This window comes from Lepus europaeus, chromosome 3 (genome assembly GCF_033115175.1).
Source record: "Lepus europaeus isolate LE1 chromosome 3, mLepTim1.pri, whole genome shotgun sequence".
Classification (NCBI taxonomy): domain Eukaryota; kingdom Metazoa; phylum Chordata; class Mammalia; order Lagomorpha; family Leporidae; genus Lepus; species Lepus europaeus.
Window position 1 is genome coordinate 83,955,082 of NC_084829.1, and position 27,734 is coordinate 83,982,815.

Here is a 27,734-nt window from a genome sequence, read left to right on the forward strand (position 1 = left end):
GAATGGTAACAAAAGCAATACTGTTTTTCCCTGAACAAAATGTCATTTGTACAGTAGTCTGAGAAGGAGAATATGTTCTGAACCCAGCAAAAAATTGAGGCAGGTAAATCCAAACTAACAAGCTGACTAGATTTCACAGAAACACATGCGTGTGCTGGCTATCCAAATGAATGTTTAATAGTAGAAAATACTCTAATTACAAATATAAGTTTTAGGAAAACTCTTCAAATTTGAAAACTTTCTCTAAATTCTTTGTACAAGTCATCTAAGATATTATAATAATAAGTAACTTTTATACTAAGATCTCAAAAATGATAACATATTTTGCCAGTAAATTGCATCCCCTTGCTGAACCCAGTCTTCTAAATCCCTCCCTCTGCCACTCGGGCCCTCCCCTGCTTATAACTTTGAGGGTTTCAGTCCCTAGCCTGTTCCTCTCAATCCTTCCCACCTACAACATCTAGCTTCCTTAAAGAAATCTCAACCACCTTCTTCGTTTGACACCTCCCTTTGTATTTGTCTTCTTTTTCCTTCATTTTTTTTTAGAGGCAGAAAGTCAGAAAGCTCTCATGCACTGGTTGTCTCCTCAAATGACTGCCTGCAATGGACAGTACTGGGTTTGTCTTATAAGCAATAATCCCGTCAAAATGACTTTATGAATGAACAAAACTGAGTTACCGGTTAGGGAGGCATGTATCTGCCTTCTACATAAGCATTAAGTAAATGAGGAAAACTACTTCTATAACTTGCCTTTTTTCTTCTCATCTTTCCTTGGAACGTAAATTTTATTTCCAAAAAACAATTTCTAGGAAAGTTTATGATGCATGTGGTCTGAGGTTTAGTCAAAATAGTTCATAAATTCAAGGTCACAAGCCCACTACCAGTGTTTTTTAAGAAACGATGTTAAGTAAGCTGACAAATTTATAATATTTTGGTCAAAGTATATTAGGTTTACATTTTGTTTTCTCATTTTGATAGCTGAAAAGTAAGTTTAAAAGGGATGGACTAGGGACTGGTGCTGTGGCGTAGCTGGTAAAACCACTGCCTGCAGGGCTGGCATCCCATGTGGGCGCCAGTTCAAGTCCCGGTTGCTCCAGTTCTGATCCAACTTTCTGCTATGGCCTGGGAAAGCAATTGAAGAAGGCCCAAATCCTTAGGCCCCTGTACCCACGTGGGAGACCTGGAAGAAGCTGCTGGTTCCTGGCTTTGGATCAGCACAGCTCCAGCCATTGCAGCCATCTGGGGAGTGAACCAGCAGATAGAAGACCTCTCTGTCTCTCTCTCTCTCTCTCTCTCTCTCTCTCTCTCTCTCTGTCTCTCTCTCTCTGCCTCTGCCTCTGTTTCTCTGTAACTCTGCCTTTCAAATAAGTAAATAAATCTTTAAAAAAAAAAAAGGATGGATTAAACATTCAAAGATAGAAACACAAGTAAATAGTCTTTAGTTCAATATGGAGATAAATCAATTGGTAAATCAACACATGAACATTTTCGGCAAACAATAGATTGAACAAATGTTTGTTGAGTATCTCTTAGAAGCCAGGAAATGTGTAAACACTTTGGCAAATGCTGTTTTCTTTGTGAACATGTAAGGTAGATTTAATTATCCTCATTCCAAATTGTAAAACCAGGTTTCTAAAGATTAAGTAACTTTCTCAAGTAGTGTTGATATATAACTTAAGTAGGGGCCAGCGCTGTGGCACAGCAGATTAAAGCCCTAGCCTGAAGCACCGGCATCCCATATGGGTGCCGGTTCTAGTCCTGACTGCTCCTTTTCCAATCCAGCTCTCTGCTATGGCCTGGGAAAGCATTAGAAGATGGCCCAAGTACTTGGGCCCCTGCATCCATGTGGGAGACCCAGAGGAAGCTCCTGGCTCCTGGCTTTGGATCAGCTCAGCTCCAGCGGTTGCAACCATCTGGGGACTGAACCAGTATATGGAAGACCTCTCTCTGTGTCTCTACCTCTCTCTGTAAATCTGTCTTAAAAAAAAAAAACAAGAAAGGGCTGGTGCCGCGGCTCAATAGGCTAATCCTCCGCCTTGTGGCACCGGCACACCAGGTTCTAGTCCCAGTAGGGGCGCCGGATTCTGTCCTGGTTGCCCCTCTTCCAGGCCAGCTCTCTGCTGTGGCCCGGGAGTGCAGTGAAGGATGGCCCAAGTGCTTGGGCCCTGCATCCATGGGAGACCAGGAGAAGCACCTGGCTCCTGGCTTCGGATCAGTGCGGTGCGCCGGCCACGGCGGCCATTGGAGGGTAAACCAACGGCAAAGGAGGACCTTTCTCTCTGTCTCTCTCTCTCACTGTCCACTCTGCCTGTCAAAAAAAAAAAAAAAACTTGAAACAACAAAATGTTATTTCTCAATCATATCGCCATCACATGCAAGTCAATAGTGGAGGTGGCAGAAAGTAGTCTGCTACAACTTGTCAGGCACCCAGGATACATCCATCTCACTGCTATGCCCTCTTCAGAGTCTTCAGAGACCTTTCCATCTAACTGTTGGATGGAGATTAAAAGCAAGGATAGCACATTGGAGATGTTTGTGGTTAAAGTCTGAAAGTGGCACACACCACTTCCACTCAGATTTCATTCCCCAAGAAAAGGACCACAAAAGGGACAGCCTAGCAAGAAAAATGCTTTAAGATAACAGCCATTCTATTCAATCTCTCCCACACCATAAAAAGAAAGAAAAAGGAGTGTGGCTTGATCCCCTACCCTGCAATGAAGACTGAATTTGCTGGCTTCCCACCTCTGACTGGCAGTATTTAGGCAGCACCTCTCTTCCCTCCCTGGAGCAATATCAGAGGAGGACCACCATAACAAGATTTAAAGATCCAAATTTTCATAACACAATAATAATAGTAATAAAAAGTTACTCACGCAGGACAGGCATTGTGGTGCAGAAGGTTAAGTCCCCACTTAGGACATGCGTCTCCTGTATCAGAGTGTCTTGTGTTGAGTCACAGCTGCCTCCAATCTAGCTTCCTGCTTATGTTCTTGGGAGGTGGCAGATATTGGTCCAAGTACTTGTGCTCCTTCCACCTACATGGGAAAGCCAGATGGAGTTCTTAGCTCTTCCTGGCTCAAGGCTTCAGCCTGGCCTTTCAGGGGCCTTTGGGGAGTAAACATCTCTGTCTCTCCCCCCACCCAACCTTGTCTACTTCTCTCCCTCTATGTCACTATGTCGAAGGAGGGAAAGGGAAAGGGAAAGGGAAAGGGAAAGGGAAAGGGAAAGGGAAAGGGAAAGGGAAAGGAAAGGAAAGGGAAAGGGGCATGGTAGGAGGCAGCAGGTGATAACTCAAGTACTTGAGTTCCTGCTACCCAGATGGGAGCCTAGATTCAGTTCTAGGCTCCTGGTTTCAGTCTGCCACACCACTAGCTGTTGTGCGCATTTTAGGAGTAAACAAGAAGATGGAAGAGACCTCCTTTCCCCACCACCACCACCTCATAAATGAAAATAAATATTTGTGTAATAATGCAGGGAGAATCAAGACAATCATTGGTAAAAGAAAACTAAGAGAATTTGTCAGGAGATCTTCTCCAAAAGAATAGCTTTTTAAAAAGTTCCATAATCAAAAATTAAATTATAAAAGGAGGACTCTTGGAACATCAAAAAAGATAAAAGAATAACAGAAAGGCAAAAATATGTGTAAGGGGAATACAATTTAATTTTCCTCTTTTTTTCTACAGTATGCTTGATTGTTGAAGCAAAATTGTAAAACAATCTGATGTGGTTCTCAATGGATATAGGAAATATATTTAAAACAATTTTATTATAATTAGGAGAGGGTAAAATGATGTAAAGGGAAGTAAGATTTCTACACTTAGGCTGGAAAATGGCAGTACCCTAAGTTATGTGTGTGTAATGTAATATCTACAGCAACCATCAAAAAAGTGCTACAGAGAAATAAGCTCAAAACCACTAATGATAAATTAAAATGAATTCTAGGAAAATATCCAAATGACTCACAGGAGGGCAGAAAAATAAATCCAAAATGCAAAGGGAGAAAAAATGAAAAACAAAAAAATAAAATAACAGAAGAACTAGCACATCAATAATCATATTACATTTTAAAGGTCTAAATGTACCAATAAAAATACATTGGCATAGTGGGTACAGAAACATGAGCCAACTTTATGCTATCTACAAGAAACTCCAAACATGCCTATACAGGTAGGTTGAAAGTAACAGAGTAGGAAAAAATGTACCATGAGCATATTAATCGAAGTTGCCAGGAGTGTCTATAGAAATATCAGGTAAAGTGGATTTTAGAGCAAAGAAAATGACCAAGAGCAGAGAGTGACATTACGTTATGATAAAAAGGTCAATCTACCAAGAAGACAGCAATCCTAAATATGCATGAACAGAAGAGCAGCTGCAAAACATGTAGAGCAAAATACAATAGAATTGAAAAGGGAAACAGACAACCATCACCAGACATCAATAACCTTCTCAACTGGGATCAAATCTATCTTCCACTTCTCATCCAGGTTACTGATACAGCCCTAGGAGGCAACATATGACCCAAGTACTTGGATCCCTCTTACCCATGGAAGACCCAGATGGAACCCCTGGCTCCTGGTTTCAAGCTGGTTCAGCCCTGATGCTTATAGGCATTTGTGAAGCAAACCAACAGATATCATTCTCTCTCTCTCTCTCTCTCTCTCTCTCTCTCTCTCTCTCTCTCTCTCTCTTTCTCTCTCTCTCTCCCCTACCTCTCCCTCCACCATGCTCTTTCACTCTCTGCATTTCAAATAAATACATTTAAAAGAAAGCAAGAATACAGAGATTATCATCCTGGATAAAAAGGCAAGCTCCAACTCGGGGCTGTATATTTAAAAATCCACTTAATATAAACACATAGGTTAAAAGTAAAAGGGTAGGCCGGTGCCGTGGCTCACTAGGCTAATCCTCCGCCTTGCGGCGCCGGCACACCGGGTTCTAGTCCCGGTCGGGGCACCGATCCTGTCCCGGTTGCCCCTCTTCCAGGCCAGCTCTCTGCTGTGGCCAGGGAGTGCAGTGGAGGATGGCCCAAGTGCTTGGGCCCTGCACCCCATGGGAGACCAGGAGAAGCACCTGGCTCCTGCCATCGGAACAGCGTGGTGCGCCGGCTGCAGCGCGCCTGCCGCAGCGGCCATTGGAGGGTGAACCAACGGCAAAAGGAAGACCTTTCTCTCTCTCTCTCACTGTCCACTCTGCCTGTCAAAAATAAAAATAAAAAATAAAAAAAATAAAAAAAGTAAAAGGGTAGGCAAAAGATATGCTATGGGGGTCAGCACTTTACCCACTATGGGGTAAAGCCACCGCCTGTAGTGCCAGCATCCTATATGACCTCCTGTTCAAGTGCAGGCTGCTAAACTTCCAATCTAGCTCTCTGCTATGGCCTGGGAAAGCCATAGAAGGTGGCCTATATCCTTGGACCCCTGCACCCATGTGCAGCTCCAGGCTCCTGGCTTCAGATCATACCAGCTCTGACCATTGCAGCCAACTGAGTGAACCAGTGGAGAAGATCTGTTTCTCTCTCTCTGCCTCTGCTTCTGCCTCTGCCTCTATAATTTTGCCTTTCAAATAAACAAATAAATCTTTTTTAAAAAATATATGCTTTGTAAATATTAGTCAAAATAAAGTTGGGATCCTTATATTAATATCATACTAAATTGATCTTCTGTATATAAAGAGAATTGAAAATGAATCTTGATGTGAATGGAAGGGGAGAGGAAGCGGGAGAGGGGAGGGTTGTGGGTGGGAGGGAAGTTATGGGAGGGGGAAGCCATTGTAATCCATAAGCTGTACACTGGAAATTTATATTCATTAAATAAAAGTTAAAAAAAAAAAGAAAAAAAAAATCATACAAATTGAACATCAGAACACAGAATATTATCAGGAATAAATGGAGATATTACATAGTAAGAGTCAGTCCATCAAGAAGACACAGCAATTCTAAATGTGCATGCATCTAATAAAACAGCTTCAAAATACAAGATTCAAAAATTGACAGAACATGAGTGGGTGTTAGGTGCAGTGGTTAAGACACCTCTTGGAATGCCCACATCCCACATTGGGAATCTGGGTTCAAGTTCCAACAAGTTGCAGCTCCACTTCCAAATTTTCCTTCCTGCTAATGCAGATTCTAGCAGGCAGCCAAGTGATGGCTCAAGTAGTTGAGTCCCTGCCACCAACATGCAAGATCCAGAATAAGTTCCTGGCTCCTGGTTTCAGTATGACCCAGTTCCAGCTGTTGTATACATTTGGAAAAGTAAACTGTAGATGGGATACACCACTTGATGTCAAGACTGGAAAAGCTACAATAAGAAAGATAGTGTTACACTATCTAAAAGTAGATCCATGAACAGAAGACTGACACATAAAAAAGTCAACTGAATTTTTAAAGAGGCCTCCAAAATATCTCAATGGGGAAAGTCTTATCAACAAAAGGTGCTGAAATAACTGCATATCCACATGGATGAGTAGAGTGTGGGTGAGTGGGGGGGGGGAGGAATAAACCTCAATATCTATTCACACCAAATGCAAAAACTTATTCAAAATGGAGCCAGCTTTGTGACCCTGAGTGTAGAAACTCTTTAGGACACAAGAAGCTCTCATCACAAAGAAGTCAATAACTTCTATCTCATCAAAAAAAAATCTGCTTATCAAAAGATACTATTTTAAAAATACAAAGACAAACCACACAGTGGAAGAAAATGTTTACAAAACATAATTCTGACAAAACATTTGTGTCTAGAGTATATAAATATCTCTCAAACTCTACATACTCTGTTTTTGCTTGAAGTTTTGCATTGGCAGTGTTTCCTCAGTATTATGAATGTAATTACCTTATAATAACCACAGGCTACGTCTCATTTTCAATTTAAATGAAGAAAAAAAGAATAAGGAACTCCACAGACTAGTATCTCCTCTTTTTCTTCCTGAACCTCCTACTGAAGAACAAAGTGAGAAACTTAGCATCCACCTTCCTTCCCCTTGAATTGGCAAAGAAAAGCCTAGAAGCTGAAGAAGTAAATTAAACAGAGAATAAAAGTAGTGATATTAGGACAAAGCACCACTCTTGAATTAACAAAAAAAGAAATTGGTACATATTAAAGATTTTTTTAATGCCTTGAAGTACTTAGGGCAAAATGAGACAACCAAAAAAGAGATAAAAGAACAGTTATGGTACATAATTTATAGTTATTGAAAACAAATAGCACTGATAAAGTCATGAAATTAAAAGTGAGGGGAATGTGCCATTTGTATCAGTGTCCAAAAGCAGCCATTCTCCAAGAGGGAAGGTAGGTGTTGACCTTTCCTACAGACAGGAGAGCCTTGAGAATTGAATTCACAATGCTTAGCCTAGAGTGTGAAATACAGTATTATAGTTAACACATGAGATAGAATCATAGGATAAATTGTTATGCACATTTGAGAGTATTTTTAAACTTTTTCAAATAAAATAAATGTATTTAATGAAATATTATAAGATGATCACCCTTGCAAACCCCTACCTAGGTCAAGAAGTAGAACTTAGGATCAGGTGTTGAGGCAGTTGTTAAGATACAGCTTGGGTTACCCACATCCCATATGCAAGGATATGGGTTGAGGCCTGGCTCCACTTCTGATTCAAGCTTTCTGCTAATGTGCATCATGGGAGGCAGCAGTTGATGAATCAAGTATTTGAGTCCCTGTCACCCACACTGGAGACTAAGATCGAGTTCCAGGCTCCTGGCTTCAACCTGACCCAACTCTGGCTTTGGAGGGCATTTGGGGAGTGAATCAACAAATGGAAGGTCTCTCTCTCTCTCTCTCTCTCTCTCTCTCTCTCTCTCTCTCCTTCCTTCCTCTCCTCTCTCCCTTTCAAGTAAAATGAAAATACACAAGCATGTTTTCAAAAAAGAAAGTGAGTGGAAGGAAGAAAAGGACTTCTCTCATAGTATGTAAACCAATACCCTCATAATGGGAAAATAGAAAAATTACTGGGGATTCAAGATGTGGTAGAGAAATTGTAAAATGCCCAGGCAGTATAATATTCCAGAAAGGATAAATGCAGAGTATGGCTGGGGCATAGGACCCTAGACATTGATTCCCAACCTTAGAAAAATCTGTAAGCAAGTTAGGAAGGCAATCATGATCTGAAAGAACTCTAGAAGAGAGACATTAAATGTTTTAACAGGGACTTCTCTATTCAGGTGACTCACCAGAGACATTCCCCTACCCCCAGGTCTTGGTCTTGAATAATCCTCCAGAAACTTAGGAGTAGGGGAAGTAAGAGTCCCAATATTAAAAAAAAAAGAAATGAGAAGCTTAGTGACAGAAATGATACTGAGTTATAAAAAGACCTCTATTACACATCAGAGTTTGTGGAATAGAATTTATCTCCAGTTACTCAATGCGAAAATATCTGAAATAATTCATATAATAAACTATGGCAAACACTATTTAATACTTTCTATGTGCCAAGCAATTTCCTAAGAATTCCACATGTATTGATTCATTTGATATTCAAATTACTCTAGCTCTATGATGGCCATATAATTATGTCCATTTTAAAGAGGAGGAAATTGAAGCATGCTAGCATTAAAGACCTTGGACAGCTCAGAATCAGCCCTTAAAGCATTCGTATCTGGCTGAAAAAGCCAAGAGTGTCTCAGGCATGGAAAGCCAAGAGACTGTGGAAAAAATGATTTACATCAAGGATCTCTGTAAGTGAGATGCCAGTACAAAAAAGAGGCCTTCAAACAAGGATGCACTTTTCTCTGAAGAGAGGAGAGAACTTCCACTTTGCTTATGGCCCTGTCTAAATACTGATGGAGTTTCTGGACTCAAAAGGCTTCCATACCTCAGAATCAGCCCTTAAGGCATTCAGATCTGGCTAAAAAGCCCATGAGAGCATTTCAGGCATGGAAAGCCAAGACACTCTGAAAAAAAAAAAAACAAAAACAAAAACAAAAACAAAAAAAAAAACCTAAATGAAAGATCTCTGTGAGTGAGATCCCAGTGGAAAGAACGGGCCATCAAAGAAGGAGGTACCTTTCTCTGAAGGGAGGAGAGAACTTCCACTTTGACTATGGCCTTGTCTAAATAGATCACAGTTGATGAAAAGAGGCTTCCATAGCCTTGGCAGCTCATGACAAGAGCCTCAGGTGATCACTGACATCATAAATAAGAGTGTCAATTGTTAAATCAACAACAGGAGTCACTGTGCACTTGCTCCACATGTGGAACCTCTATCCTTAATGAGTTGTACTATGAGAATTAATGGTAAAATTAGTCTTCAAACAGTACTTGATACTTTGTGTGTCTGTGTGGTTGCAAACTATTAAAGTCCTTACTTAGTATAGAGTTGATCTTCTGTATATATAGATAATCAAAAATAAAACTTAATGAAGAATGGGATGGGAGAGGGAGTAGAAGGTGGGATGGTTTAGGGGTAGGAGGGTGGGTATGGAGGGGAGAACTGCTATATTCCAAAAGTTGTACCTATGAAATTTATATTTATTAAATAAAAGCTTTCTAAAAAAAAGAAGAACTTGGTCAGGATTATGTCTCAGCTGATGAGTGGCAGGGCCAGCATTTGAGATCCTGTGTATAGTCACCACTCCTAGCTTCTTGTCCAAAACCTCACACCCAGGCACACATTTTAGGATGAAGTAAAGCAGAACTTAACAACTGAATGTCAGTATACTACTGAAGGAACTGCCTCCAAAATATGAAACCCCCGCTAAAATGGGTGGCAGGCCTATTAATGGCTGATCTCTACAGTGATCTGCCCTCAAGGAGACCCAACAGGCCAGTCCACTGCAGTGGCTTTCAATGTGGTAAGCCTGGGCTTCAGCAGAAGTCAGCTTGTGAAGAGCCCTGGCAGCTCTGCCAAGAGTTGGGTCACTGGAAATGGACCTGCCCTGGAGTCGAAGGATGCCCAGGTCAGAGCCACAGATCTCATTGGCTCTAAGCTGAAAAGCCCTTCACTCAGCCCAACTTCCAAAGTGACCACTGCAGCTGAGGGGACGGCCAAGTAGGGTCAGCAACATTGCAGGCAGAACTGTAAATTTCTTGTTAGAGATGCCACCTGCCTTTACCTGGCCAGCTCTCCTCCAAGGCCAGCCAAGTAATGAAAGTCAACAGAGTACCTTCCCCTAGGAGGTTCACACCTCCCTTAGGATATACCCCATGTGAAGAGATAGATAGGTCTGGGCCTCTTCACTTACAAGGCCTAAAGCCCACCAGATTATTATCAAACCCCTTCTATCAGGTTCTATTTGCCTCTAAATCAGAAAACTTAATTGTAGCTTAGACAGCACCTTTCTTAGCTCCTCTAATAATGACTCTGTCCTTTTTTCTAGACCCTGTCTAGCGCACTTGGGCCTCATTCCTTCGTAATCATAACCTTTACTCTACCACCAATGGCTCTACTCCCAACCTGTGTGTACTGATGGTCCTCTTCCCCACTTAATGCTGTATAATTGTTCAGACCTGGTTAATGACACTCTTAGGATCATTGGTTACTATCCTCACTCTGTCTTTTATGACCTTGTCTAAATATGATCAGAGTCGGCGAACTTGGAAGGCTTCCATAGCCTTGGCAACTCATGACGACAGCCTAGGGTGGTTACTGGCGCCATAAACTAGAGTGTCAATTTGTTGGGTCAACAACAGGAGTCACTGTGCACTTGCTCCTCATGTGGGATCTCTGTCCTTAATGTGCTGTACATTTTGATTTAATGCTATAACTAGTACTCAAACAGTATGTTTCACTTTGTGTTTTTTATGTGGGTGCAAACTGTTGAAATCTTTACTTAATGTATACTAAATTGATCTTCGGTATATAAAGAGAATTGAAAATGAATCTTGATGTGAATTGAAGGGGAGAGGGAGAGGGAGAGAGGAGGGTTGCAGGTGAGAGGGAAGGTATGGGAGGGGGAAGCCATTGTAATCCATAAGCTGTACATTGGAAATTTATATTCATTAAATAAAAGTTTAAAAAAAACCCACTAAGACAATTTTTCAGATGAGGAAGTGCCAGCTGACTCAACCTTTTTTTAAAATTTTATTTTTTTATTAAACTTTTATTTAATGAAAATAAATTTCCAAAGTATAGCTTATGGGTTACAATGGCTTCCCCCCTCCTATAACTTCCCTCCCGCCCGCAACCCTCCCCTTTCCAGCTCCCTTTCCCCTTCCATTCATGTAAAGATTCATTTTCAATTCTCTTTGTATACAGAAGATCAGTTTAGTATATATTAGGTAAAGATTTCAACATTTTGCCCATATAGCAACATAAAGTGAAAAAACTACCATTGGATTACTAATTATAGCATTAAATAGCAATGTACAGCACATTAAAGACAGAGATCCTACATAATTTTTTTTCAAATTAATTAATTTTCTATGCCATTTCCATTTTAACACCAGGTTGGTTTTTTTTCATTTCCAATTCTCTTTATATACAGAAGATCACTTCAGTAAATAATTAGTAAAGACCTCATCAGTTTGTGCCCACACAGAAACGCAAAGTATAAAAATACTGTTTCAGTACTAGTTATAGCATCACTTGGCTTTAGACGACACATTAGGGACAGATCCCACAAAAAAAAAAAAAAAAAAAAAAAAGTTAAGGCCAGCGCCGTGGCTTAACAGGCTAATCCTCCGCCTTGCGGCGCCGGCACACCGGGTTCTAGTCCCTGTTGGGGAGCCGGATTCTATCCTGGTTGCCCCTCTTCCAGGCCAGCTCTCTGCTATGGCCCAGGAGTGCAGTGGAGGATGGCCCAAGTGCTTGGGCCCTGCACCCGCATGGGAGACCAGGAGAAGCACCTGGCTCCTGGCTTCGGATCAGTGAGATGCACTGGCCGCAGCGGCCATTGGAGGGTGAACCAATGGCAAAAAGGAAGACCTTTCTGTCTCTCTCTCTCACTATCCACTCTGCCTGTCAAAAAAAAAAATTTATTTAATAAATATAAATTTCCAAATTACAACTTTTGGATTTTAGCGGCTTTCCCCCCCACCCCATAACCTCCCTTCCACCCGCAACCATCCCATCTCCCACTCCCTCTCCCATCCCATCCCAATCTTCATCAAGATTCATTTTCTTTTTTTTTTTAACTTTTATTTAATGAATATAAATTTCCAGTATACAGCTTATGGATTACAATGGCTTCCCCTTCCCATAATTTCCCTCCCACCTGCAACCCTCCCCTCTCCCGCTCCCTCTCCCCTTCCATTCACATTAAGATTCATTTTCAACTCTCTTTATATACCGAAGATCAATTTAGTATACATTAAGTAAAGATTTCAACAGTTTGCACCCACATAGAAACACAAAGTGAAACATACTGTTTGAGTACTAGTTATAGCATTAAATCAAAATGTACAGTACATTAAGGACAGAGATCCCACATGAGGAGCAAGTGCACAGAGGCTCCTGTTGTTGACCCAACAAATTGACACTCTAGTTTATGGCACCAGTAACCACCCTAGGCTGTCGTCATGAGTTGTCAAGGCTATGGAAGCCTTCCAAGTTCCCCAACTCTGATCATATTTAGACAAGGTCATAAAAGACAGGGTGAGGATAGTAACCAATGTTCCTAAGAGTGGCATTAACCAGGTCTGAACAATTATACAGCATTAAGTGGGGAAGAGGATCATCAGTACACACAGGTTGGGAGTAGAGCCATTGGTGGTAGAGTAGAGGTTATGATTACAAAGGAATGAGGCCCAAGTGCACTAGACAGGGTCTAGAACAAAGGACAGAGTCATTATTAGAGGAGCTAAGAAAGGTGCTGTCTAAGCTACAATTAAGTTTTCTGATTTAGAGGCAAATAGAACCTGATAGAAGGGGCTTGATAATAATCTGGTGGGCTTTAGGCCTTGTAAGTGAAGAGGCCCAGACCTATCTATCTCTTCACATGGGGTATATCCTAAGGGAGGTGTGAACCTCCTAGGGGAAGGCACTCTGTTGACTTTCATTACTTGGCTGGCCTGGGAGGAGAGCTGGCCAGGTAAAGGCAGGTGGCATCTCTAACAAGAAATTTACAGTTCTGCCTGCAATGTTGCTGACCCTACTTGACCATCCCCTCAGCTGCAGTGGTCACTTTGGAAGTTGGGCTGAGTGAAGGGCTTTTCAGCTTGGAGCCAATAAGATCTGTGGCTCTGACCTGGGCATCCTTCGACTCCAGGGCAGGTCCATTTCCAGTGACCCAACTCTTGGCAGAGCTGCCAGGGCTCTTCACAAGCTGACTTCTGCTGAAGCCCAGACTTACCACATTGAAAGCCACTGCAGTGGACTGGCCTGTTGGGTCTCCTTGAGGGCAGATCACCGTACAGATCAGCCATTAATAGGCCTGCCACCCATTGCTTCTGATGCCTAGCTTTCTTTTCCTCCTGGTTTGTGTTAAAGCAGACCAGAGGATGCAAGTCAAGGGAGTGCCCATGTCCCATCTCTAATCTTCGGTGGCCTGAACTACAAGTCTATAGTCACAGGCATGTTCTGTAGTAGTTTTACTAAGGTAGACAATGCCCATGAGGAAAATTATATTCTCACTTTAAAACTTTCTTTCCCTTTGGTCTGAAAGGGAGGGGTTTTTTTTCCTACTTACTGTATACTTCGCTGATGGCGATGTGAATCTAGCTATGAGATTATTATTTAAGCTCTTATTTTGGCTATGCTATTACAGAAAAATGTTAGCCATCTCTTATAAGGTCTAAAGATTAAATTGTGCGTCCTACAGATTCCTTCATAATAGAATTAGTTCCCTACCTTGAAGAGAATAGAGAAATGAAAGAACAAGTTGGGCTTAGAATAGAGAAATGAGGGAGCAAGTCCTAGATCACTTGCTGACAATAGCAATATTACATGAATACTTAGCAAACCGTTTCAACCCTTAGATAAGAACTTAATAAAACATTTACCAGAAGGTCCAATGCCTTCTATAAATTTTAAGAATCATGTATTTGAAAACACCTCTTAAATATCTAACATGGTGTAGTTTGTTTAACCAGTAAACTTAAGCACAACCATATAAAATGTTTTTAGTTTCTTTCTACCAACAAGTTTAAAACATATGATACACAGATTCAGGTCACACAAATTAAAATGTATCTTTGATTGATTTTAGCAGCTTAAATTTATGGACAATCTTATCTAAAAGCCATTTAAAATAAAACTCTTAATAAAATTTCCCCATGTGGACATACAATATGTACGCACATATAACATAGCATAATAGACCAATATCAAAATCCAAAATATCTGGTTGAAATAAGATTCCTTAAAATCATGACATAACATAGACCAAATTTGATCATTGTTACAAGGTGATTATTCAAGTCTTTGAAAATAAGCACATAGTTAAATAACCCATAGCTCTTAATAAAAATGCAGCTGTTTTTGAACAATTAGAATTTAACAGACATCAAGAGAACATAATAGATTACTTTAACACATTGCTCTAACAGTGCATCAGAGTTTAATTCTATGTCAAAGAGAAATTGAGCTTCCTGTGATCTTTTGCTGTGAGGTTTCCTTCCTTTACCTTCTTTGATATTGGTGACCATGTTTCTGTGTTTCTGTGTGTAACACATCTTTAAGCATCTTTTGCAGGGCAGGATGAGTGGCAACAAATTCTTTCAGTTTCTGTTTGCTATGAAAAGTCTTAATTTCACCTTCATTCACAAATGAGAGCTTTGCAGGATATAATATTCTGGGCTGGCAGTTTTTCTCTCTTAGTACCTGGGCTATGTCTCGCCATTCCCTTCTAGCTTGTAGGGTTTCTGATGAGAAGTCTGCTGTGAGTCTAATTGGAGATCCTCTGAGAGTAATCTGACGATTCTCTCTTGCACCTTTTAGGATCTTTTCTTTATATTTCACTGTGGTGAGTTTGATTATGACGTGTCGTGGTGAGGATCTCTTTTGGTCATGTTTATTAGGGGTTCTATAAGCTTCCTGTACTAAGATGCCTCTGTCCTTCTCCAAACCTGGGAAATTTTCTGCTAGTATCTCACTGAAAATGCCTTCTAATCCTTTCTCCCTCTCCATGCCTTCAGGAACTCCTTGAACCCGAATGTTAGATTTTTTAATAGTATCCTGTAGATTCCGGACAATATTTTTTAGATTTCTAATTTCTTCTTCTTTTCTTTGGTTTGCCTGTTTCCTTTCCTGTTCTCTGTCTTCTAAGTCTGATATTCTCTCTTCTGCTTCGCCCATTCTGTTTTTAAGGCTCTCTAATGTGTTTGTCATTTGATCTATTGAATTCTTCATTTCATTATGATTTCTCGTCACAATCACCATTTCTTGTTCCACTAGTTGTTTCATTTCATTTTGATTCCTCCTTAATATTTCACTTTCACGAGAGAGATTTTCTATCTTGTCCTTAAAGGATTTCTGTAGTTCAAGAATTTGTTTTTGAGAACTTCTTAATGTTCTTATCAATTTTTTTAGATCCGCTTCTTGCATTTCTTCTATCTCATCATCTTCATAATCTTGAGTTGGGGTGTCTTTTTCATTTGGGGGCGTCATAGTGTCTTCCTTGTTCTTGTTACCTCGGTTTTTGCGTTTGTTGTATGGCATGTTGGAGATATTTGGTTTCTTCACTGTGGTGTTTTTTTTTTTCTTGTTATACTATGACTCTAGATTAAGTGGACTGTCTGCTTTTGGTGGAGCCTTAGAGGCTTGAGATGGGTGTGGACTGAGAGCTGTGTTTGGTTCCTCAGGGTTGAGGGTGTGTCAAGATGACACTCCCAGGTTAGGTGTGGTAAATGTCTCTCTTTTGTTGATTCAAAAGGGAAGTAATTCCGCACAGCTGAGCAGAATTGGAGGTAGTTAGCAGGCAAATGATATACCCACAGGAGGCAGAGATTGGAAGCTCTTTCCCAAGGACCACACAGGGAATCTCTGCTGCCCTCGGTGTGGGCTCCAATTCTCCTGCAGTCTCCCACTGGGTTGCCAAGTTAGATGCTAATCTCCTGTTATTTCACCCCTCCCCCCAGAGTCAGGTTTTTCTGCTAGGCTCAGGGCCGGTGCAGACCTGAGGTCGCCCTGCTTATGACGTATGTCCAAAATGGCGCCTGCTCTGTCTTGCTCGCCCTTGAGGGGTGAGCGGAGAAAGAGAAACTCGTGTCCGTTTCGGTCACTTTTTTTTTTCCCTCTCTCTCTTCTAGTTAGCCTGGTGAACTCTTCCCCACGGAGTTTCAAGCCTCGTTCCCTCTAGCCTCCTCTTTCCGCTTGCCCGCTGGTGTCTCGGGCTATGGAGGTTCGGCTCACCTCGCGTTCCAGCGCTGGTGCGTTGAGTCTGCTGCTGGTGTCCCGAACTTGGGCTCCCACGCTCTCCACGCAGGTCCACTGTGAATCACTAGTTCCGGAAGAGTTTCCTCTGCTGTTTCTTCCCCTACTCTTCCTTGACCCTGCAGTATCTCCACTTTTATTAACCTGTGTCTTGCCGAAGAATATCAATGTGCTCCCTTCCTATTCCGCCATCTTGGATTTTGAAGATTCATTTTCAATTATCTTTATATACAAAAGATCAACTTAGTATATACTAAGTAAACATTTCAACAGAATGCACCCACACAGATACACAAAGTATAAAGTACTATTTGAGTACTAGTTTTACTGTTAATTCACATGCTTTGAAAACCCCTCCTGTTCCCAAAGACACCCCAGGTTTCCTGAAAAACACTCAAGTTCCTCTCCGTCTACTTGCATAGCAAGTAGCACGGTGTGTGCCAGGGGCCATCATTGTGGCATAGCAGTAAAGCCACCACCTGCAATGTGGGCATCCCAAATGGGTGCCTATTTGTGTTCCAGCTGCTCCATTTCCAATCCAACCCCTTGATAATAGCCTGGGAAAACCAGCAGAAGGAGGCCCAAGTGTCTGGACCCTGCCACCCAGGTGGGAGACCCAAAAAAATTTCCTGGCTCCTGTTGCAACCAACTGGGGAGTGAACCAGAAGATCTCTCTCTGTGTGTCTCTCACTCTATGTATAACTCTTTCAAAACAAATAAATAAATCTTTGAGGAACAAATGCAGGTCAAAGTCTACTTTAACGTCTCTTTTCTTCAACCTCATCTCCCTGGTATTCCAACCTTCAGCGGGGTGATGTGAATCAGAGGTTCTGAAGTATTCTTACAAATGGGGAGTAGTATGCTCTGATCAGTTTGATTCTGATTCCCTCTTATTTGTAATTTTAATCAAAAAAATTTAAACAAGGTTTTGAACAGTGAGAGTATTTTCCATGTCACAATTAAAGCAAAAACTGAAAGTTACAAATCCCCAAGAAATTTATATATCAGCAACTGATAGGATATATTCATTTTTAGCTATGATTAGTGCAGTTAATTTTCCATTCAGGTAGACTAGTAAAGTCTGGTGTGTTTTTACTATAGTTTGTATTGATTCTGCAGAATGTATTTTAAGTGTTATTATGGTCCCTTTCTCTATAGTACATGAAAAGCTAAAGAGGCTTAAAGGGATTTATTTCCAGATGTTATTTAATCAGCACTATTCTTATTAGAAAGCATATAATTTACTAAGAAGTTACAGTAGTTATAAAACCATGCATTGGGGCTGGCATTGTAGTGTAGTGAATAAAGCTGTCGCCTGCAGTTCTAGCATCCCATATGGCTGCAGGTTGGTGTCCTGGCTGCTCCACTTCTGATCCAGCTCCTTGTTAATGTGCCTGGGAAAGCAGTTAAAGATGGTCCAAGTGCTTGGGTTCCTGCTCCCACATGGGAGACCTGGAAAAAGCTCTCGGTTCCTGGCTACAGATGGGCCCAGCTCTAGCTATTGCAGCCAACAGGGGAGTGAACCAGCAGATGGAACAAAAATCTGTCTCTGTCTCTCCATCTACCTCTGTATTTCCTTTGAAACAAATAAATAAGTCTGTTTTAAAAAGTATTATTTTCTTAAGAAGGTAAAAGGAACTTAAGATAATTGATATTGAATTATTTCCTGAATGTGAATGTTTTCTTTGATCACCTTGCTGCCCTCAACTTGATCTCCTAAATTGCTCAAGTAACACTACTTAGCTGGTGCTCCCCAGATCCCCTAGACTGACTCCCATCCTGCCTCCTACATTACTGGTTTCTTTCTTGCTCCTTCACGTTTCACTGACTCCAGAAACTCTCTGTCCTAACAGAAAGGCTTGAGTGTAGGAGAAAAAAACATTGTCAACTGCTTAGCTTAAAAGGGCAATCTTGGGGCAGGTATTTAGCCTAGTGCTTAAGATGCCCACATTCGATATCAAAGTACCAGTTCAACACCTGGTTTCAAAGCCCAACAACAGCTTCCTGCTACTGTAGATCCTGGTGACAGCAGTGATGCTGGAAACCACTATATCAGCCTTTCATTTACCTTACCTCACCAAATTACTCTTTTTCAATGTCACTGAAGTCATTATATTGCCCAACCCAACCGGTCAATTCCTCATCACTCTTGGTTTGTCGGCAGTATTCACACAGTGGATCATTCTTGCTTGACACATTTTCTTCACATGGCCTTGAATTAAAATTGTGTCTTATCATTTTCCTCCACTTCAGAAGCCTCCCCTCTCCATCTACTTTGCTGCTCTTCCCTTATCTCCCTGGCCCTTCAATGGTGAAGAGCTCCAGGACTTAGTTCTGAGACTTGTTCAGTCACTTCCCAAATTAGGGTTTCCTGGGTGTAATTTCACCCAGTCATTCAAAAGAATATGGTGCATGTGTTGTTATGGACCAAACTTTAAGTTATATTGCTAAGTTAAAAAAAAATGAAAGGTAGTAAACTGGATATCTGCAGGAATTTGTAGCAACTGAGAACATAGACATATAAAATGCAACTCCTAATCTGACAGGATTGGGCTCAAAATAAACCAGGATAAAGGGATCAGTTTAAGTTCACAACTGATCATAAACATAGGATTAAGTGTCAAAGGGATCACATAAATAAGACCAAGTGTCTGCTAATAATAATTGATAGAATTAAAAAGGAGAGAATGATCCAACATGGGAAGCAGGACACATAGAATGACAAATGCCCTAAACAGCACTCTGGCCTCAGAATCAGCCCTTAAGGCATTCAGATCCAGCTGAAAAGCCCATGAGAGCATTTCAGGCATGGAAAGCCAAGACACTGTGGCAAACTATGACCTACAGGAAAGATCTCTGTGAGTGAGATACTGGTGGAAAAAAAGGGGCCATCAAAGAAGGAGGTATCTTTCTCTGAAGGGAGGAGAGAACTTCCACTTTGACTATGGCCTTGTCTAAATAGATCAGAGTTGATGAAAAGAGGCTTCCATAGTCTTGGCAGCTCATGACAAGAGCCTCAGGTGATCACTGACATCATCAATAAGAGTGTCAATTGTTAAATCAACAACAGGAGTCACTGTGCACTTGCTCCACATGTAGGACCTCTGTTCTTCTGTATATAAAGATAATCAAAAATAAAACTTAATGAAGAATGAGATGGGAGAGGGAGTAGGAGGTGAGATGGTTTGGGGGTGGGAGGGCAGGCATGGGGGGAAGAATAGCTATAATCCAAAAGTTGCAATTATGAAATTTATATTTATTAAATAAAATCTTTCTATAAAAAAAGAAAATGTGATAAAAATAAATAAATAAAAATAAAATAAACCAGGAAGTCACATTAAAGAGTTGAGAATGTATCCCCCTATAATGTTTTCGCTGGTTTCACCAGAAGTTGTTAAAAAAGGAAAATTATATCTACATCCCACCCATCAGAAATAATATCTGCTAACAGGAATGAAAAATAAATAGCTATAAAGATAAGAATAAAATGGTATTACCAGGGAAATAAATATTAAGAGTTACAAAAGCTCAAATAAATAAAACAGCTTTTAAAGGTTTTAAAAACTGAATTACTTTGGAATTTTTTTACTGCATGCTATCAAAATAAATACATTGTTCCTACTATAAACTGAAATTTCTTTTTTTCACATATTTTATTCAGGTAATAGTCTCAACACATATGGTTCAAATCCATTCAAATAATAAATCAAATATGTTAAAGATTGCTCTTTAAATGATGCCAAGTTTGCCTATGATCTCTCGGATATAAAACCACATCCACACCTCAGTGGCCACCAAACCATTCAGCACAGCTTCCTTAGCTGTAAGCTGTTCAAAGCTACCAGTCAGAGCACAATTAACTATATTTTTCAGGTTTCGAATAGCTGTAGGGAGCTCAGCAGTGGTTAGAGGAGCTAGCTCAATCCTGTTGTACTGACAAAATGTGGCCAATCAAGGCTTTGAGTAAGTCACAGCAGCATTCACCAGTGCCAAGGCCTTCCCCACTAGGTTCAGGGAAAATTGGGCCAGGGTATTAGCTGCAAAGTCCCTATAAATTGAAATTTCTAGTTACTTACCTGTCCCTTATCCATGCAACTTTCTATACTCTCTAACTTATAATTGGAATGGGAGAAAAAAAGCCTTTTTACTGAAAACTACCCTACCCAGTAAATTTCAAGAATCCAAAAAAAAAAAATAATCAAGGAGCAAAATATACACAAAAATACATTTCAATTTATTAGAGAAAGAGATCAAAAATGGAAGAAATAAACACTCAAGAACTGGAAGAAGTATATAGCAGTTGACCCAGGCAGCTATTAGATGGCCCAACGGAGTCTGAATCCAGGACTGTCTGATTGGATTCCAAAGCCCATCTTCTTTCAATTTTATAGTCTGTCCCAAATATATGTTCAAGTTTAAACTGTCTATAGGAGGGAGAGATACTAGAGGATGCAGCAGATGTTTAATGCAGCACTTAAGCCACCACTTGGGATGCCCACATCCCATATTGGCACCATTTTCCAATCCAAGTTCCTCCTAATGCACACCCTGTGAGGCAGCAGGTGAAGGGTCAAGTGCCTGGGTCCCTGATACCCAGATTGAGTTCCTGGCTCCTGGCTTTGCCCTGGCCCAGTCATGGTTGTTGCAGGCATTTGGGTTGTGAACCAGTAGATGGTAGAATATGTATATAGATAGTAGAATATAGATAGTAGATGGTAGAAAATGTATATGTATATATAAAATATTATATATATATATACCATCCAAGCACATAAATAATAAGGATGGCTTGTTTTTTAAAAAGATACCAGTGGAAAGAAAATGTTTAATCTACAAGAGAAGTGCAAAAGAGGGGCTTGTTGGCATAGCAACCCTCATGGAAGAACCAGAAAAAAAAAGAGACACCCCAAAGCAAATATACCCACAGAAATACTAAAAGCATAATGAAATGGGTAGGCAGAAAGTGTATCATTTAATTGTATACAAATACAGACTACCTTAAAAATAACTGTCCCATTTAATATTTAGTTAAATCATTGTTTTCCTTTATTTTCCATATTTACAGATTAAATAGTGCCTTTATTTTCCATATTTAAAGAAAAAATGGTGCCCTTCCTCCCACCCTCTTAATTATGCTCTATGGGCAGGAAAATTAACTCCAGGTTTAGATCTGACCCACAGGCTACAGAGTTTTATTCCCACCCTCCAAATTTTAGGCCCCAATTCACCCAAAGACTCCATTCACATTCACTCCCTGTTTCATACATACCTCACCTGCTCCTGCCCCAACCTTTTTTAAACTAAAATCATTGTGTCTGTTAATACTGATGAAAATCAATTTATTTCCTTTCTTAAAACTACTGAAACACTAATTTTTTAGGTCTTCCAGAATCAAATAAGAGGCTTAATTAGCCTTCTATCTACCAGTGGTTATCAGCTGTGGATAGTCCTTTTGGATTTTGATTGCTTTAAAATTGTTTGCAAATATACATTTATATTTGACTTTATCTTTCTTTAAAATGTCACTGATAGGAATGATGCAGTGGTTAAGATTCTGCTTGGGATACCTGCATTCTATATCAGATTGCCTGGTTTTGAGTATCAGCCCTGTTTCTGATTCCAGCTTCCTATTAATGTGCACCCTAAGAGGCAGCAGGTGATGGCTTAAGTACTTGGGTCCCTGACACCCACATGAGAGACCCAAATTGAGTTCTTGGCTACTGCTTTCAGCTTGGACCAGTTCAGCATGACCCAACCCCAGCTGTTATAGAAATTTGGAGACTGAATCAGCAGTTGGTCTCTCTCTTTCTCTCTCTCTCCTTGAAATAATTTTTTTTTAAATTAACTCAATATTTGGCCGGCGCCGTGGCTCAACAGGCTAATCCTCCGCCTTGCGGCGCCGGCACACCGGGTTCTAGTCCCGGTCGGGGTGCCGGATTCTGTCCCGGTTGCCCCTCTTCCAGGCCAGCTCTCTGCTATGGCCTGGGAGTGCAGTGGAGGATGGCCCAAGTGCTTGGGCCCATGGGAGACCAGGAGAAGCACCTGGCTCCTGGCGTAGGATCAGCACGGTGCGCTGGCCGCAGTGCGCTGGCCGCAGCGGCCATTGGAGAGTAAACCAATGGCAAAGGAAGACCTTTCTCTCTCTCTCTCTCTCTCTCACTGTCCACTCTGCCTGTCAAAAAATAAAAAATTAATTAATTAATTAACTCAATATTTTATTAGGATGTCACTATCTCAATGAATGATCAAATCAATCACAGCTATGATTTCAAGCAGTGAGGCATGAAAGCCGCATGGGTGGATGAATGGATGCATAGATGAAAGCACAGACAGATATAACACAAATGTTAACCCAAATTAAACATATTTTTAATGTAGAGACCTCTGAGCTTAGTAACAATGCTATTTAAAAGTTTATTTATTGTATTACTCTACAATTTACCACAAACATCAGAGTAATGTTGTATACTTTTTCTTCAGAGAAATGCATAGTGGGATATGTAAAATGCCAGAAATAATTAAACAAAATTTTACAATTTTGACAATTGTGACACTAGTACAGATTTGGAGGTGAATATTTGCTGTGAAAATTTAAAATCTGGTTTGAATTCAGCTGATTATAAACAGTATAATTTTTCTTCAGTGTAATGATCCCAGAATTCTTAAAGTATTATATAATGGGAATATGTCTTTGAATGCAGAAAAGACTTTTTTCTATATTTATCAATCTGTACACACTTATGTGTGCATCTGAATAATTACAAATAAGAAACTAATTTAGATTGGCAAGATAGACTTAAAAATTGGCAATGTAGTCCTCAGAAAGAGTTTGGGAACCTTCCTCAACAAAGTGTTTTTTGAGAAGTGATGTAAGCATTAACTCAAATTGCAGAGGAGAAAAATGAAATTATATTTAAATAATTTTTAACACTAAGATATCATGTTTCCCAGGAGGAAGTAGCCTTTTCATTCACTAACCAGTGCACAATATTTTCCAGGATCCTCCATTCAGCAGAAATGCCGTGGCCATTCCCTTTATCCACAGGAACTGAAACACAAGAGACTACATAGCTGAAGAAATTGTAGCTTACTTACAGATGAGAAACATTCAAGGCTACCTGGTTTCCAATTGAAGAAAAATAAGCAACAGCTTTTCCACAGGGTAGATTGGAACAAGAGCAACATGAACATCACGAACTGTACTACAGAAGCCAGCATGGCAGTGAGACCCAAGACTGTCACTGAGAAGATGCTCATTTGCATGATTCTGGTGATTATCACTACCCTGACCATGTTGCTGAACTCAGCCGTAATCGTGGCCATCTGTACCACCAAGAAGCTACACCAGCCTGCAAACTACCTGATCTGTTCTCTGGCCGTGACGGACCTCCTGGTGGCGGTGCTTGTCATGCCCCTGAGCATCATGTACATTGTCATGGAGAGCTGGAAGCTTGGGTACTTCATCTGTGAGGTGTGGCTGAGTGTTGACATGACCTGCTGCACCTGCTCCATCCTGCATCTCTGTGTGATTGCCCTGGACAGGTACTGGGCCATCACCAATGCTATTGAATATGCCAGGAAGAGGACAGCTAAGAGGGCTGGACTGATGATCCTCACGGTCTGGACTATCTCTATCTTCATCTCCATGCCTCCTCTGTTCTGGAGAAGCCACCGCCAACTCAGCCCACCTCCCAGTCAGTGCACCATCCAGCACGACCATGTCATCTACACCATCTACTCCACATTTGGGGCATTTTATATCCCTTTGACTTTGATACTGATTCTCTATTACCGGATTTACCATGCAGCCAAGAGCCTTTACCAAAAAAGGGGATCGAGCCGTCACTTGAGCAACAGAAGCACAGATAGTCAAAATTCCTTTGCAAGTTGTAAACTTACACAGACTTTCTGTGTGTCTGACTTCTCCACTTCAGACCCTACCACAGAGTTTGAAAAGATCCACAGCTCCATCAGGATCCCTCCCTTCGACAATGATCTCGACCACCCAGGAGAACGCCAGCAGATCTCTAGCACCAGAGAGCGCAAGGCAGCACGCATCCTGGGACTGATTTTAGGTGCATTCATTTTGTCCTGGCTGCCCTTTTTCATCAAAGAGTTGATTGTAGGTCTGAGCATCTATACCGTATCCTCGGAAGTGGCGGATTTTTTGACATGGCTTGGCTATGTTAATTCTCTGATCAACCCTCTGCTCTATACAAGTTTTAATGACGACTTTAAGCTGGCTTTTAAAAAGCTCATTAGGTGCCGAGAGCATACTTAGATTGTAAAAAGCCAAAAAACATGACTGACCAGATCCTCATGAGTGGACAGGGGTGAGGGGTGCAACTTATTAATTCTTGAACTTACTTGGTTCGGAAGGATTTGTAAGTATGTGTGGTCTTTTTTTTTTTTTTTCATTAGTTTGTTTTGTTCTGTTTTGTCTGAGGCTTGTTATTTGCTGTGCTGTTTTCTACCTCTGGTCTTATCTGTGGCACATAATATAAAATAAACATTATCGTACAAAAACAGAAATTTCTTAGAAGTAATAATAAAATGAAATAGTATGGTTTTTAGCCATTTCAATTAACCCTGCAATTAAAGAATGCCCAAGAAATCCTTAATTGCAGAATTTCTTGTGACTTATTTATCAAATAAATGATAACTTGCCCATGAGTGACATTAAATCTGAGATTATAGCTCTAAATGCACACACATTCCAGTAGAAGTTGCATGACTACATAAAGAATAATAAGAAAAGGATATCATGTCATCTACCACTTGCAGACCTGAGTTAAAGTTACTTACTGTAGCACTATGTCTACAAAGCCTACTCCTTTAAGGAACAAATAGTATTTCTGGCATGTTCTTTTTAGTGCTTGATTAAATAAACATCTTCAGTATCTAAAAAAGAACTTGCAGTGAATGCACTGGCAATTTCCTACATCTTTTATTATCAATGTGAAGCATAACCAATTGAGAAATTACCTAAATCTGTTTTGATCAGTGTGTTGCTATATTACCTGACAGACACATTGGGCCAGCTCACATTCTAAAAAATATTCCATCTAAGTTTTGTTATATACTCTCTCACTAGCAGGATTTTGGTGAGAGTACATATCAGCTTCGGGGAACTTTTTAAGAAGTGTAACGGGATGGAGTGATCAAATGAGGGACTACATTATCTGAATAACTGTTGGAGAATCTGGAAAGGAATAAAAAGTTGAAAATCTATGTTTACAGCAAAGATCATCCATCAGGAAATGAGTATGAAACTGTGTCTCCTGGAATTCCTGTGGCTTCTGTGCCAGACTGCACCCTGGTCCAGAAAGCTGCAGGTGGGACCTGATGCTGCACAATGTAGCCTGGCTCAGCCTCACATGATGGAGAATGACAGCTCTAGTAGTGTGGGAGAGAGCACCACTATGAGCAAGAATATTAGACTGAAAGCTTATAAATTCCTATATGACATCCTCGATCTTTGTCTCTCAGCTACATCTTCTCCCCATCTCTTCACTTTTCTGTGTTCACTGATATCAGTTGGCCTCCTCTCTACCCCATGTTTTTACCCCTTCAAGATGTATCCCCTCCCAACTTTTTGGTAATCTGTTCTTTTTCTCCTCTCTCTCTCTTTTTCTTTATTCAAGCCACCCCTTTTCCTCCCCACTATTATTTTAAAAAGAAAGAAAGATTTATGTATTTGAAAGAGCTATAGAGAAGGGAAGAGGTAGATCTTCCAAGTCTCCCACATGGGTGGCAGGAGCCCAAGCCCCTGTCCTCTTCAGCCTCTATCAGGCCATTAGCAGGGAGCTGGATTGGAAGTGGAGAAGCAGGGCCATGAAGCAGCACCCATATGGGATTCTGGAATCGCAGACTGCAGCTTTAGCTACTATACCAAAATGCCACCCCCTACTCTTCTTCAATCTACCTATTAATTTATCCAAGTCTTTTGTACACTAAAATCAACATTCTCTGGTCCTGCTTCCCTATCAAGCTCCTGCTTCAACTCTCCCTGAAACTCTCACCTGAGTTTCTCCAATCATTAATCTGCTCATTCTGTCTTCTTACCTTCTACTGATTATTCTATTCTTTGCCATTATAGTATGCCCTCCCAGTTCTCCCCAAACTGGTCTCCCAAAGATGATTGATGACTTTTCAATAGGAAAATCCAGTGACCTTCCTCTGTTCTTATCTACCTCTCTTTCTCTTATCAATTAAAGCAGCTAACTCTCCTTTTCTTGTTTAAGCCCATGCCTCCAGGATATTTCACTCTCCAATGCTCTGGACCCCTTATTTCCTCATTCATTGTCTTCTCATTCTCCATCCTCAGCAATCACCTCCTATATTTCCATAAACCATCCCAACTATTATTCCATCAATAAAGTCTATGCCTCTGTCTCTTAAATTTGTGGCTTTAGTTTTAATTACCCTTTTTCAGGCTCCAAACCCAAATATTATGTCTGGTGACCACTTCCCTATGAACATTCCACTGGTCCCCCAAAAACCTTTCCAAAGTCAACTCATGATTATTTTCTCACCCTCAAACCTTCTCTTACCTTCACCTTCAAAGTCTCAGATCACAGAACTGATGTGTCTTTAATCATTCATACTAGATTTGATTGTTTCAGTTTGTCATAGGTCTCCTACATCCAGATAGTCTTAATGTCTTGTCCATTTACCTCTACAGAAACATTAGTAAATACTACCTTCTTCTTCAATGATTTGGTCTTCTCACCTGGACCAAATCCCCTTATCTAATCCACTTAATTCTGGAATTCTGCACCTGCAATTCTGCCCCTACACCTACTAGAGACACCTTTCTACAATAGGTCAAGTACCATTAGCAACACCTGGGAACTTGATAAAAAATGCAAGCCTTGGACCCCACTCAAGATCTGCTGAATCATAAGTTCAAAAGTAGAGGCCATCAATCTGTGATGCATGCTACAGTTTGAGTCACTACCTTAGAGTGTACCCTTGATTTTTAATTGTATTCCCACCCCTCTTTCCCCATTAGCAGAAAATAATGATTCCTCAGTGGAGCATTCAAGATTCCTTCACTGTGTAGCCTCAAACTGACTTTCCAGAGTTATGCTGCATGACTTCTCAATCACATCACACTCCAGTAAAGTCTGAATATTACCTGTGCTTCTAAGCCTCCTAATGTTTGTACCCATGCCTTCAGAAACGTGAGTCCCCATGGCTTCCCATCTTCTTTCCACCAATTCTTCAACATGTAGCTCAAATAAAGTCTCTTCTGTAAAGTTCTCCTGAGATCCTCCTTCCCTATGCCTATCCCTATGGAAGCCCTCTCTCCCTACCACATGCTCCCAGAGAACCTGCCTTGCATGCTTACTATTATGTGCATCCTACTGTCTAGGGCCTTTGTGTATTTGTGCTATCTTCTCCAGTAGATTGGGGGCTCCTTGAGGGCAGGGACAGTATCTCTCTCATCTCTGCATCTTAGGGCCGC

The 27,734-nt window shown here is 40.7% G+C and overlaps 1 protein-coding gene and 1 pseudogene across 1 annotated transcript; one reads left to right on the forward strand and one right to left on the reverse strand.

Moving 5' to 3' along the window:
- Positions 1–19,993: 19,993 nt before the first annotated feature.
- LOC133756591 (ATP synthase subunit g, mitochondrial-like) lies at positions 19,994–22,754 on the reverse strand (annotated as a pseudogene).
- A 693-nt stretch (positions 22,755–23,447) lies between these two features.
- On the forward strand, positions 23,448–24,545 carry HTR1E (5-hydroxytryptamine receptor 1E). Its single transcript, XM_062187596.1, has one exon. It carries the CDS (start codon positions 23,448–23,450, stop codon positions 24,543–24,545), a length of 1,098 nt encoding a protein of 365 aa, XP_062043580.1.
- The last annotated feature ends 3,189 nt before the right edge of the window (positions 24,546–27,734 follow it).

Bases quoted from the DNA above. Each gene is read 5' to 3' on its own strand.
- HTR1E (XM_062187596.1), top strand. From the start codon at position 23,448: ATGAACATCACGAACTGTACTACAGAAGCCAGCATGGCAGTGAGACCC.